At 32.5% G+C, this 14,355-nt stretch overlaps 1 protein-coding gene across 1 annotated transcript; it reads left to right on the plus strand.

The window, feature by feature from the left end:
• Positions 1 to 776: 776 nt before the first annotated feature.
• Positions 777 to 9,718, plus strand: LOC123656018 (pyrokinin-1 receptor-like). The gene is made up of 4 exons (XM_045591741.1): positions 777 to 877; positions 7,267 to 8,111; positions 8,732 to 8,922; positions 9,497 to 9,718. The coding sequence occupies exons 1-4, from the start codon at positions 777 to 779 to the stop codon at positions 9,716 to 9,718; spliced, it is 1,359 nt and encodes a 452-aa protein (XP_045447697.1).
• Positions 9,719 to 14,355: the final 4,637 nt, after the last annotated feature.

Consider the following 14,355-nt stretch of genomic DNA (forward strand, 5'->3'; position numbering starts at 1 on the left):
ATTCAATATTCCTATAGGTATAAATATACACGTACATAACAATAAAATATAAGTATACGGTAAATAATACACACATACATATGTTAAATACTTATGTATATATATAAATTATGTCCTATTAAGAGACAGATAATGGTCTTTTACAAGTTTTATAAATGAACCAAAGCTTTGAGCTTTGCGAATGTGTAAGGGTAGAGTATTCCACAAAATAGTAGCCTGAACAGCAAATGAACCTCGATAATATTTGGTCTTATGTACAGGCATTCTAAGTGTAAGATTTCCAGACGAATGAAGTACCGTACTGTGATCTCCAACGAATTCAAATTTGTTCTTCAAATATAAAGGACTAGTTAGTTTAAATAGTACACAATACAGAAGTGAGAGAATGTGTAAATTTCGGCGAAGACGGATAGGAAGCCACTTAAGCTTAGAGCGAAAGTCAGAAATGTGATCGAATTTGTGCAACCCAAATATGAATCGGATTGCAACATTTTGAAGCCGCTCAAGTTTATTAAGTTGATCCTCCGTTAGGTAGGTATAGCTTGCGTTAGCATAGTCAAGAACGGACAGTAGTAGGGATTGTGCTAACATAGTTTTAGTGGGAATGGGAAGAAATGACTGCAAACGTCTCAACGAGCTTATGGCCGCGAATGTCTTTTTACTCAGTTCTTTTATATGATTGCTTCATGACAAGGTGGGGTCTAAGTAAATGCCCAAATCCTTTACAGAAGGTGCAGTAAGGTATTACAGAAGAATTATTGAGACTACCAATGACAATGACTTGTGACTTGCTAGGATTCACTTTGAGTCCATATAATTTACTCCATTGGTACATAGTTGCCAAGTCATTATTAGAGGCAACCACAGCAGAGGATAGGTTATCGAGACTTGACTGAGTATAAATTTGCGAATCGTCAGCGTACATGTGGTAGAGAGAAGTATACATTGACATTAACCTCTTACAGGGTTACGCAACCGCTGGGTGGAAACTTTAATAATTGATTAGTTATGTATCACGAAATCTATTCAAAGGAATGTAGAAATATTTAACGTTATCCAGAAATAACAAAAGATACATTATTTCTCTACTAAGGCGTTCATATAGAGATAATGAAAGCTACATCAAAATCAGCATATTTATATTAATTATAACATCAGCATATTTAGAATTATGACTTTCTCATCGTGTAAATAATATTCATAAAATAGCTGTTTATTATTTAAAATAATTATAATTTGATACATTTAATGCAAAATTTTAATTACAAAAACATCACGATGACCGTTTTTAAGGAATAAACTTCACAAAGCTGAAACACAAACTTCTTCTAGGACTGATTTATGTAATTACATACTAATTTGAGTCCTATACGACTAAATATATAGAGATGTGATTTTCAAATAATTTTATTTATATTGTATAACTTTATTTTGCAAACCAAATGACCCAAAAGCTTATTAAGGCAATAGCATTCTAATATGTAGTACGGAATAGTAAATAAATAACAAAGAAGTGTTATATGAGTATATCCATTCACTATATTATTTTTCTGTAAAGATCTAATCCTTTCAATGATATGAATACGTAAATTTCAGACGGAATTTATCAACTAAAACAGAACCAATCACACAAATACTGATCAGTATTAAATTAAATGAAATCAAATCGAAAGAAATTCAAATAGACTTCAAAAGCACTTTCGAATTGTTATTTTTGAATTAAAAATTTTTCACCGATTCGGAATGTAGATTCTGCAGAGAGGCATCTGCAAGTAACTCCGCAGTTACTCTTTTTAAAGTGTTGTATATAATGTGTTTTAGCACAAAATTAGTTATATTTTGCATGATATACAACTTGACTTAGTCCACACATCTTTATCATCTATGTAATCCTGCAACGAATTTACTAATTATTACGCTTTATCTATTAATTTATTTTTAATAAACATTTTGAATTTTTCTAATTCCATAATCGTTTGGGGGATTTAAAAATTATGTATGCAAATACCATAACCCAGAAAGAACTTGAAAACAAGTAATATCGTGTAGTGATATCATAATTTGTCTTACGCTGAAAGTGGGGTGGTTTCGATTTTCGCTCAAGGCAGATATATACATTTGTTTTTGGCGTGAGTACCTACATATCCATGTGTGACAGATTACTATATCTACATTACAATTAAACATAAAATTTCTTCCGCAAATGTGTTTTCATTTTGGTCGTTATTACTGACTTAAAATTATTATTTACCACAGTATATGTGACAAATATGCTTTAGAAATAAGTATATATTATACTGATATAATTTGGTAAATACGAGTATTATTCAGAGTAGATATCAAACTTATTGTCTATCACTAGTCTTGACAGAAAGGCAATCTTAGGACGTCGAGGGCCATAACATAATTCCAATGATATGATGATTTTTATATTCGGTTAAACCGAATATAAAAATCATCATATCAAAAAATTTGATCTAACGGGTACATCGTTCCATAGCTTAATTGGCTAGAGCGCCGACACGGTCAGTCGGAGACGCGGTTTCGAACCCCGCTGGAGCGGTCAATTTTTGATATGATATTCAAAAAATCTTTATAATTCCAATGAGTTTATAATGAGGTAAAATATTAATCAACAAACGGCACGAAAGCGTTATTTACATTCACGATATAAATTCGTTAATGATAATGATTTAAATAATTGATAAAGAATTTAATCACTGTCCTTTGACATGCTAGAACTCAAACCCGCACGGCTACAGCATTTAATTGTATTCAAATGAACTCTGATACATTATGTAAATGCAAAAACAATACTTATTTATTTATTTAATATAAGTTAATTTAATTTATTATTCAAATAGAAAATCTCACCTGAAAATAAAAAAATGACAATTTATGTTTATTTTTTCTAACTCTTACTTTATCTATAATCTATAATCTATAATAATCTATAATAATAATATATATAAAAGCGAAAGGTCACTCACTCATCACGAAATCTCCGAAACTATAACACCTACAAACTTGAAATTTGGCAAGTAGGCTTCTTATAGGACGTAGGCATCCGCTAAGAACGGATTTTACGAAAATCGACCCCTAAGGGGGTAAAACGGGGGTTGAAAGTTTGTATGAAAGTCCTATGTTTTTGAAGTAAGAGACTTGAAATTTAAATTGCACGCTCTTTCAATGGTGAAAAGGTGTCCAAATAATGTATCTTTAGACAGCAACTCCCTTTTGGGGTTAATACGGGGGATGATAGGTTGACTCCCTCATCACGAAATTTCCGGAACTATAACAGCTACAAATTTGAAATTTAGCAGGTAGTTTCCTTATAACGCGCAGACATTCGCTAAGAACTGATTTTACGAAATTCGACCCCTAAAGGGATAAAACGGGTATTGGAAGTTTGTATGAAAGTCCTGTGTTTTTGAAGTAAAAGACTTGAAATTTAAAATGTACACTCTTTAGATGGTGAGAAGGTATCCAAATAATGTAGCTTTAGACAGCAACTCCCTTTTGGGGTTAAAACGGGGGATGATAGGTTGACTCCCTCATCACGAAATCTCCGGAACTATAACACCTACAAACTTGAAAGTTGGCAGCTGGACTCCTTATAGGGCGTAGACATTTGTTAAGAACGATTTTTACGAAATTCGACCCCCTAAAGGGGTACAACGGGGGTTAAAAGTTTGTATGAAAGTCCTATGTTTTATGAAGTAAGAGACTTGAAATTTAGAATGTTCACTCTTTAGATAGTGAGAAGGTGTCCAAATAATGCATATTTAGAAAGCAACTCCCTTTTGGGGTTAAAACGGGGGATGGTAGGTTGACTCACTCATCACGAACCCTCCGAAACTATAACAGCTACAAAGTTGAAATTTGGCAGGTAGGTTCCTTATAGGGTGTAGACATCCGCTAAGAACTGATTTTACGAAAATCAACCCCTAAGGGGATAAAACGGGGGACGGAAGTTTGTATGAAAGTCTTAAGTTTTTGAAGTAAGAGACTTGAAATTTAAAATATATGCTCTATAGATGGTGAGAAGGTGTCCAAATAATGCATAGTAATCGATATATATAAAAGAGAAAGGTCACTAACTCACTCATCACGAGAACTCAAAATCCATCCAGGTTTGACAAAGATTTTGGCATTTTGGAAAGAGAATTTGGCAGGGAGGTAGATTATAGTTAGCAGACGTCCGCTAAGAACGGATTTTACGATATTCCACCGCTAAGGGGGTTTAATTGGGGTTGATAGTTTGTATGACACATATACAGCCTGAAAATAAAACTAAAAATGTGGTGTATAGAGAGGTTTTATAAAAATAACTAATGAATTATACTAAATTGTGCCTTTTAAAAAGTTACTCAGTTTGATAAGCATTTCAAGTGACTGAAATAAAAAAATAATTTGCGTTAAACATTTTAAAAGTAATGCATATCTTCAAACCACGCGGACGTAGTCGCGGGCAACAGTTAGTGTATTATAAAACAAAGTTCCCAAAAGTGTATGTGATCGATTCGCTCAAAATCTACTGAACGGATTTTCATGCGGTTTCACCAATGGCAAGAGGCAGGTTTACGGAACGGCTAAACCGATTTTGATGAGAGCTTCACTGGAAGTTTGCCGGAAAAACTTTGTGACACACTACTTTCAACGCGGGCGAAGCCGCGGGCACAGCTAGTTAATTATAATTTATAGTTTAATTATTTTTCAATGTCATCTGACAATGCCACTTCAAATATATATAAATATATGAATGACTGTTTGTCTATGTGTCCTTTACAGAATCGTAGACTATGCATTTCATCATGTCATGATCTTCAGCAAAGTGTTGTGCCCATAAAGGTTTCTAAGTTGGTACGACCAAAAAAGAAAATAAAAAAAACCTTGCAACGCATGAAGGGTACAGCAGTATATAATAAGAGAAAAAATATCATATAATAAGAGATAACTGTTGTTTAATATACGTCTGCAGTTATGAAGAGAAAGAATCTTGAAATTGGACAATTTTTCATAGCTTGGTAGTTCTTTGACCGATAAGTGCCAGGGAAACCTTTTTTTACACTTTCGTTTCTTTTTTTATAAATGTCGTAGTGAAGGTTCCAAACTATACTACGGTATTCCGAGATGATGCTCACTAGTAATGTAAATAGCGAAATTTTTATCTGAGCATTTTTGAAGTGCTTACAGTTGCGCTGCGTCAAATAGAATTTTATGTACAGTGTCTTGACACCAGTATAACACCAAGGTCGAGGATATATTCAACCAGCCAGCCCTGCGGTCACCAACCCGCCTGCCCAACGTGGTGACCATGAACAACACACATGAGTTCGCGCCATTTTCGGCGCGAACTTGTGGAGGCCTATGTCCAGCAGTGGACTGTAATAGGCTGAAATGATGATGATAATATGTGAAGCATATACATGTAACCATTCTATCAATTTATGTTTTGCATTGTTTTCTATAAGATAAAAATTTACACATACATCATCAATATATCATCTCCTTTGCCCTAAGGTTGCCCGGAAGAGATTGCTTTTTAGCGATAAAGCCGCCTTTTTTTTACATATTTCTACTGATTATTGTTAATATTACTTTTTTCTTGTGATAACAATAGCGTGTTATTATTATTACTTAATGCAAAACCTACAAAAACTACTTAATAATAATCAATCAACCGTAATAATATAAACAAAGCAACAAAAACATAATTATCTAATATAATGATAACTATTTTTAAATGAGGTTCATTAATATTGGAGTGCAAAACGCAATTAGTCGACAAGAAGTAACGTGCAGTGGCGTGGCAACGGACGCGTTAAAACTGCTTAAACAATTTTCATTTCACATAAATTTTTGTTTAGAATTATTGATCTTACAATCGAGTTATATTCAGAGCAAATAGTTTTAGGTATGTAACACATAAATATATGTTTATAACACACTATACTTTTTTATTTAATTTCAATAGATACTTGTAATTATCATCACCATTATTAATTAATTTGTACCATTACTATTATTTAATTTGTAATAGCAATATTGTGCAGTTTTGTTGTGAGTGAAAGTGAGTTGAGTGAAAGTCCTGACAAAATCGGTCCGGCCGTTTCAGAGATTAGCCGGAACAAATAGACAGACAGACAGATAGACAAAAATTGTAAAAAATGTTATTTTGGTATATTTCCGTCCACACATACATATGTAATATTTGATTGCATTATATTATATTTTGTTATATTTTGCTGTATTATTTTGTATTATATTATATTGTATTATATTATGTATATATTTTATTATTATTTATTATATATTATTGTATTTTATAATTTATTATATAATAGCTGTGTGGCGACGGCATTAAAGAATATAGCCACCCCCTCTCTTCCCGTGGGTGTCGTAAGATTCGACTAAGGGCTAACACAGTTCACTACCTACTTGGAACTTATAAAGCCGACCGATGGCGGGATAACCATCCAACTGCTTTGAAATGCACAGGCCGAAGACGGGCAGCAGCGTCTACGGTGCAACAAAGCCAGCCCTGCGATCACCAACCCGCCTGCCAAGCGTGTTGACTATGGGCAACACACGTGAGTTCACGCCATTTTTGGCTCGAACTTGTGGAGGCCTATGTCCAGTAGTGGACTGCGAGACGCTGAAGTGAGTGAAGTGAGTATGCAGGGGGCTTAGGGGGTGATAAATCAATCTAGCTAGGATTCATCTTTACAGAACATCACAACTAAGTAATACAGCTTTCAAGCAGTGTTGTGTTCCTGTGGTGAGTAGGGTAACCAGAGCTCCTGGGGGCGGTTGGAGATAGGGTCGACAACGCAGTTGCGATGCTTCTGGTTTGCAGGTGTTTATAGGCTATGCTTACCTAATAAGTGAGCCGTACACTTGTTTGTTGAGCTAGTTGTATAAAAAATATATAAGTTAAATTCGTTTAAAAGTCAGAAATGTATCCAAATAAAAAACTACTTTTAATATGCAATGCCTTTGTGTATATGGAATACATAGTATATGTGCAATTTTATCAATAAGTCAAGTATTCAAGTAGTATTTATTGTATTCCAGTTTTAAATAAGGTAGCGAGAGTTCCTAGGGTTGTCTTGAATTGACAGCCGGGGAGGTTCAGCAAAACGCTTGTGGCGCTCCTTGTGTTGCAGGTTTTCATAGACTGCGATTGTAGCTTAAAGAAATTAACCTACAAGATCAAGTTAAATTTATTCTTATTCATATGATAATATGTTTTTATTGTTTCAGATACGTTCAGATTGAGAAAAAACGAAAAATAATAGTCATGAATTCTCTAAATACAATCGATTATCTAACAAATGAAACCTTTAATGGGTCAGTTGCAGAAAACGCCACCTCTTTCTCATTAGGTCCACAAAGAGATTCCTTGTGGTTAGTTATCCCAATAACAATAATATATTCTCTTATTTTCGTTACGGGGTTGTTTGGAAATATAATAACATGTACCGTAATCATTCGCAACAAAAGTATGCATACAGCTACTAATTACTATTTATTTAGTTTGGCAATATCAGATCTCCTACTGTTGGTTAGTGGTATGCCACAAGAGATGTACTTTATTTGGACAAAATCGTCTTATATCTTTGGATCTGTTTTTTGTATTTTCCGCGGCTTAGCGGCCGAAACCGTTACGAACGCAAGCGTTCTGACAATCACCTTATTTACAGTCGAAAGATACTTAGCAATTTGTCATCCTTTTGCATCGCAAAAAATGTCCAAATTATCGAGAGCGATAAAACATATTCTAATAATGTGGGTCGTGTCATTTATCCTAGCTTTACCTCAAGCGCTGGAATTCGGGATTACAAGAAAATCAGGTGAAGACATGTGCCTGCCTACGAAAGATATTATGGAACACTCTTTCGAGATCTCTCTTATCTTTTTCTTTTTTGCTCCAATGGTGTTAATAACTATATTATACTCCCTCATAGCACGGAGATTGAACAGATCGTATGTAAACGATGAAGAAGAGAACTCATCAAAAAAAAATTCATTGAACTCATCCATTAATACGAAAAAAATGCATCGCAAAAATAGCGTGCAATCTACAAAAAGGGTTATATATATGTTAAGTAAGTATTAAAAATAGTTTTATCTCAACTAATTTGAAATTAACAAGTTTTACCCAAAAATGACATTTTGCACTACTGAAACCGGCCTAGCACAGTAGTGTGAGAATCCATCATAATACCAACTCTTGCGGGTTCGATTCACTCTTGAGGTCAGGACAATGTCTCTCCACCGCGGCTTGAAGAGCACGCAAAGTCGGTCCCGGTTGTAATGATATTAACATCTGACAATCCAGCAGTAGGACATGCTGAAAGATATGCTGAATCAGTTCAATTCAAAGAGTTTCACATAGTTATTTGATCATATTTGACATTTACTTTGCTTCACAATCTACACATTTGGATTCGTTTGTTTTTACTCTAGTTCGATATGGATGGATATCAGAATCAAATTTCATACCTTGTTTTACTAACAACTTTTTAATTAAATAAATGATTACCCCTACTTTATGTAAATATGTATAAAATTTTCCAGTTATTCCATATTATATTTTATTCACTAATTTATGGGCTATATTTATTTCAGTTTAATATAACAATAAAAAACAATAAATCTGTTGATTTAAAAAATGTATACTTAGTTTCGTTGCATAATTAAATAAAAGGTCGTATTTTGTTTTCAGTTGCAGTTGTAATAGCATTTTTTATTTGTTGGCTGCCATTCCACGCACAACGATTAGTGGCGAAATACGGAACCACAGAAGTCTCATATAACTTCTTGACTTATTTTTCAGGAGTTTTTTACTATATGTCTACTTGTATTAATCCTATATTGTACCACCTCATGTCTAATAAATTTAAGGATGCCTTCAAGGTGAGAACCTCGATTTATAACTTATAAAAATAAAAAAATAATTACAAAACAAAGAACTATACGCAAATGTATTTTATTGTACACCAAACGAAAATTAATTAATGTCTGTCAATATTTATTTTATACTAGCTGTGCCCACGACTTCGTTCGCATGGAATTTAATAAAAAAGCTGTGTTCAGCTCGCAGAGTTATAAAATAAATAAATTTCTAAAAGTCCAGACAGACAGACAGATAAAAATTGTAATGTTATTTTGGTATATGTACCTTGTATAAATCCATATGTATTTACTCGTAGTAAAAAGCGGTTATTTTGATATTATAAACAGACACTCCAATTTTGTTTATTTGTATAGATAAGTAATCGATAACTTATATAAGAAATAATTGTAAAACATAAACAGCAATTCAGTATAAGGTAACGTTAAATTGTATTTGAATATTAAAGTAATTAGAGTAACAATGCGAATTTTGTAGCCTTCTTCTTGATAAGAAAAAAAAAGTTTACTTCGAGCTAGTCATCAGATTTTTTCTCATAAACGTAATAAATACAGTGAATTTATTATTTGTTTCCAGAATACAATAAGGCAATTCTGCTGTATAAACGTAGAACGCGCTCCAACTCAGCAGTGCTCATACACTACAGTTCCTATGTCGAGAAACAGAAACCGCTTCGAAGGATCACAAAGAGGTATATTACTTTTGGATTTAGAAACGCATTCCTTTATTTTAATTGATACTGTACAGTACTATCCACCGATTAACAGTCATGGAATTTGGCGGGTTAAGAAGTCCTAAAAGTGTTTGGTCTATATAATACAGATTTAAATTATTAAAACATTTTTGACGACATTTTGAACCGACACGGTCAGTCGGAGACGCAGGTTCGAACCCCGCTGGAGCGGTCAATTTTGATATGATATTCAAAAATGTTTAGAATTCCTAATGTGTGGTTAACACAATAAATCAAATCGTACATATTTAAATTATTTCTACACTTGAAAGTAAAATGTAATTTATATATATTTAACATTTCACTGTGACACTTATTAACCTCTAAAATAATACATTATTTCTTAATTAGTCTTCTTCGTATTCCAAATTAAATTATTCATGTAACTTTTTTTTTGTTACAGACAGATTTCGCTCAAGTCGTTGAAAATTTGCGCCCTACGTTTATCATGTATATTATTTCATATCTATAAAAATGTAACGAGAAACGGGCCTGGCTTTCACCTTAGAAATTTTCAACGGATACCATGGTTAACCATGGTGGAAAGATAGGAAAACGAAAAATTAAACTTTAAAAGACATTGAAAATATAGATCTGAAATGTAATGAGTACAAGTCCATTTGAATAAACATAAAAGAATTTTGTCATGAAAAAAAGTATTTATAGAAATATTTTTTAAGCAGCTTAAAAGTAAGAGAATGCACGAAAAACAACTATTAGTTATATACAAGTATTTTGTAAGAGTAAAGAGACTTAGTACTTGTGTAATGTAAAAAAAGAACTTTTTAAATTTAACCCAGTGTAACTCAATTTTTTTAATAAAATTTGGTGTCAGTTCAAAAAATTATAGACAAAGAAAAATAAAAAAAAATATATAATTATGTTATAAATATAGAAACTAGTAAACGCATTTGCCCTCCTATTATTTTAAGATAGCATTAATTTTAATTATAAAAATAGTAAATAGTAAGTGTTGTTGTTGTGGTCAGTGTAATAAGGTTATGTAAGAACTCTTTGGAATCAAGCAATGACCATTGCAAGTGGATGGAGCTAGATTATCCGAATTTTATAAATAATAATAAATAATAAATGTTGTTGTATAAAATGTTGCTGTTCGAAAAAAATGTAAGTACTCATGTAATAGCTGTAAAAAATTATATAATCGTAAGAATCGTCAATGTACAATATATCGCTTCCAGCCTATCACAGTCCACTGCTGGACATAGGCCTCTCCCAAGTTTGCGCCAAGCTTCCCGGTTCTCCGCAATCATCCAGCCCCCCACTAGAGGTCTTACCTAGATCGTCGGTCCAGTGGGCCGAAAAGCGTCCCACATTGCGTTTATCAAAACACGGTCTTCACTCCAGCCGGCCTAGCATGCATACAACGAGATATCTCTTGACGAGAGAGAGAGATAATGTCTACATCGAGTATTTTCTCGATTACCCTAACATGCGCACTACGAGAGACAAAATTCTCTTCCGAAGACTTCGCCTTGTCGAGTAGAGAAACATTATCAACCATAATCACAACTGAATATCATTCTTATTTCTTATGTCGTAAAGTTGAATTTACAAGGTTATTGACCAATCGTTCCAAACCGGGATGAGCCAACGTTTGTATAATTTCAAACGAGTGACACATGTTTTATTTAACAATGTTCTCGGCCTTTTGGCTAAGATAAAAAGTGTATATCTAATTTAAAAACTCTAATATGGAAAATAAAACGGCGTAAGTAAATGAATTTAATTATATATGTAAAACAATATGCTCGTGTTGTGCTTTATATCTTGTCGCACATTAGATAATTGTAATTCTATCACGCATTGTTTTTTTTTTTAATTTTTAAAATTTTTTGAATTTTTGAATTTTTTTTTTTTTTTGATTATTGATTTTACTTTTATTCTATTTAATTTTATTTTTACTTATTGATTTTTTTAATATAATTTTGTTTTGTTTTTTATTCTGAATGTTGTCTTGTCTTGTTGTACTAACCCAATATGGACTTATACTTTGGTCTGAAATAAAGTATTATTATTATTATTATTTAGAATAAGAAGCAACAGGGCGCAAATACGTTTTTTGTGTCATTATATGGCACACTTCACTCGACTTTTCGCATTTCCCGCTCTTCGTATACCGAAATTATACAATTATAATAGGGAAACACCATGGTATACAAAAAATAGGCACCCGGTTTTATTTATTTTTTATTTATCGTCTTTCTCGTCGATAATATTGAAAACGAGAAGTTTCTCTTCCTAAAACGACAAAATTCGACAAAATTACGATGTCATGTTAGCTTCCGTAGAGATAAATATCACAGATCACAAAAATTTTATGATTATCTCTTCTATTGACGTAACGAGAAGAGTATCGCGTGCACGCATGTTAGCTACTGTAGACATAGAGAGATAATACGAGAAAAGGGGTAGACAAAATTTTGTCGTGGCGCGCATGCTAGGCCTGCTGGACACGTATCCACCAACAGCCATCGGTCCTGTGATACAAGTAACCAGCCCACCGCCACTTCTACTTGCTAATTCTATAAACTATATCGATTACTTTCTCGGCCCTCTCGCGGATAGTCTCATTTTTATTCCTATATTTGAGAGAGAAACCCAACCATAGCCCGTTCCATTGCACGTTGAGTGACTTTAAACTTGTGGACTAGTCCCTTCGTCAGTGTCTACGTTTCGGCACCGTATGTTAAAACAGGCAGAATGGGACGACAGAACGAACAGGAATTACAATTGATAATTAAAAGTATCTAGATATCTACTAATATACATATATTTGTATTCATGATTGTATAAAAATATTTTTGTAATAGGTACGCTTTTTGTGATTTTTTAGTTTGTAACGATATATTTAAAATGAGAAAGAAGATACTAAAATTGTTTCAATATACGTAATTTACGAATTTTATTGGGTATCTACTAGTAGATATAACAATTATAAAAGTAAGATTTATTCAACGTTGAATTTGTTATATTAGGAACTTATTTATTTATAAAACAGATTTACATTATAAGAAACGTAATATTTTATAATACCAACAAATTAAAATAATTAGGTACATGTATTTGATAAGCCAGTTGGCGCAGTTTGTATTGGCCCAGGTTTTTGCTCCGCGGTTTGTGGATTCGATTCCCACCTTAGTCTGGGTCTATTACATAATTAAGTTTTTAATATATTAATAACTATAGAATATATATAATAAATATCGTATATCTATCGGAAAAAAATGTAGCTATATCAGTCATCTGTTACCTGTAACACAAGCATTTAATTGCTTACTTTAGGAACAGGTGGCTGTATGTGTGTATTTTAAGTTTTTTTTTTTTTTATTTATGTATATAATAACTGTATATGGAAATGTGTTAACTCACAAATTTAAAATATATATAACACCCAGCGGATGATTATTTGTATGAACCAAAGTTTATAACAAATAAAAGAGAGACGAAATAACTGTTTGTTATTTCATCTATGATTGTTTGGTAGTATATTACAATATATCCATTTGGATTTTTTATGTATTAAGCACTCTTCCGTTGTAATACTTAATTCAAGTTTAAAGTTTTTATTTCTGTTTCCAAAAACTTAAAACGAATTGTAGATCTTAAATGTACTGTTAATTTACGTTTCTTTATCATATCCTGTAAGCACTTTTTCTTGTCTTACATATACCCGTTTTAAGGGATTAAACAGGTTTTCTTATGCTATTTTATAAGTATAATAATAATAAACCTTTAAATAAATAAAAATAATCGAAATACAAATAAATCTCTTTTATTTGATCCTGTTTTTAATTGCCTTTTTTTTTAATTTCGGTAATTGTGGAAATTCTACCCTTACAGGGATAAAAAAGGGGGCGATAATTTCAATGGACGTCCGTCATTTTTTATGCTAATGGTATGAACATTGTTTTTTTTTTTTCAGCTGCTGTATTAAAACGGATAAGCATGTATTTCAACCTTTGTGGAAATTCTACCCGAAAAGGGATAGGAATAATAAAAGTTGATAATTCGTATACAGGTTCATATGTTTCAGTAGTGAATAAAGAGACCAGAGCTCCTGAGGGGGGAAAGGGTATATGGTCGACAGCGCGCTAACGATGCTTCTGGTGTTGCAGGCGTCTATAAGATACGGTATCGCTTGCCATCAGGAGAGCCGTACGCTTGTTTGCCGACCTAGTTGTATGAACTAAAATTATTGCCAAAATGTTTTGTCAGGAGTCTTAAATAATACATAAAAAGTTACATAACGGTGGACATGAGTTTTATATTAATTTTTCACTCGACTTGACTTATTTTGCATTTTTATATAAACATCATAGTACATACCTATATTTTTAAGTCAAAATAAAAATATGTGAGTGGAGCATTATACATCACAATAACTTTTACACTTCACTAGAAATATAATTCGATTTCAATCAATTAAATTACCTACCATGGTAATACCTACTTTTTTTACCTACGCTTAAAAGCGCATCAATAATTTCAGAATTCAAAAAAATTCAGACTGAATACAAATGAGAAAGATATTATTTACTTATAATCAGAACCCCGAAAAAGTAAAGATACATTCTTCTAGCAAAATTCAATTTTACTTTTTAAAAACACTGAAACATCTATAGGATATACTGATAATGTAGTGGAATTGCGTAGCATAATTACATTTTTAAAATTTTATTAG

The sequence above is a fragment of the Melitaea cinxia genome, chromosome 8, assembly GCF_905220565.1.
Source record: "Melitaea cinxia chromosome 8, ilMelCinx1.1, whole genome shotgun sequence".
Classification (NCBI taxonomy): domain Eukaryota; kingdom Metazoa; phylum Arthropoda; class Insecta; order Lepidoptera; family Nymphalidae; genus Melitaea; species Melitaea cinxia.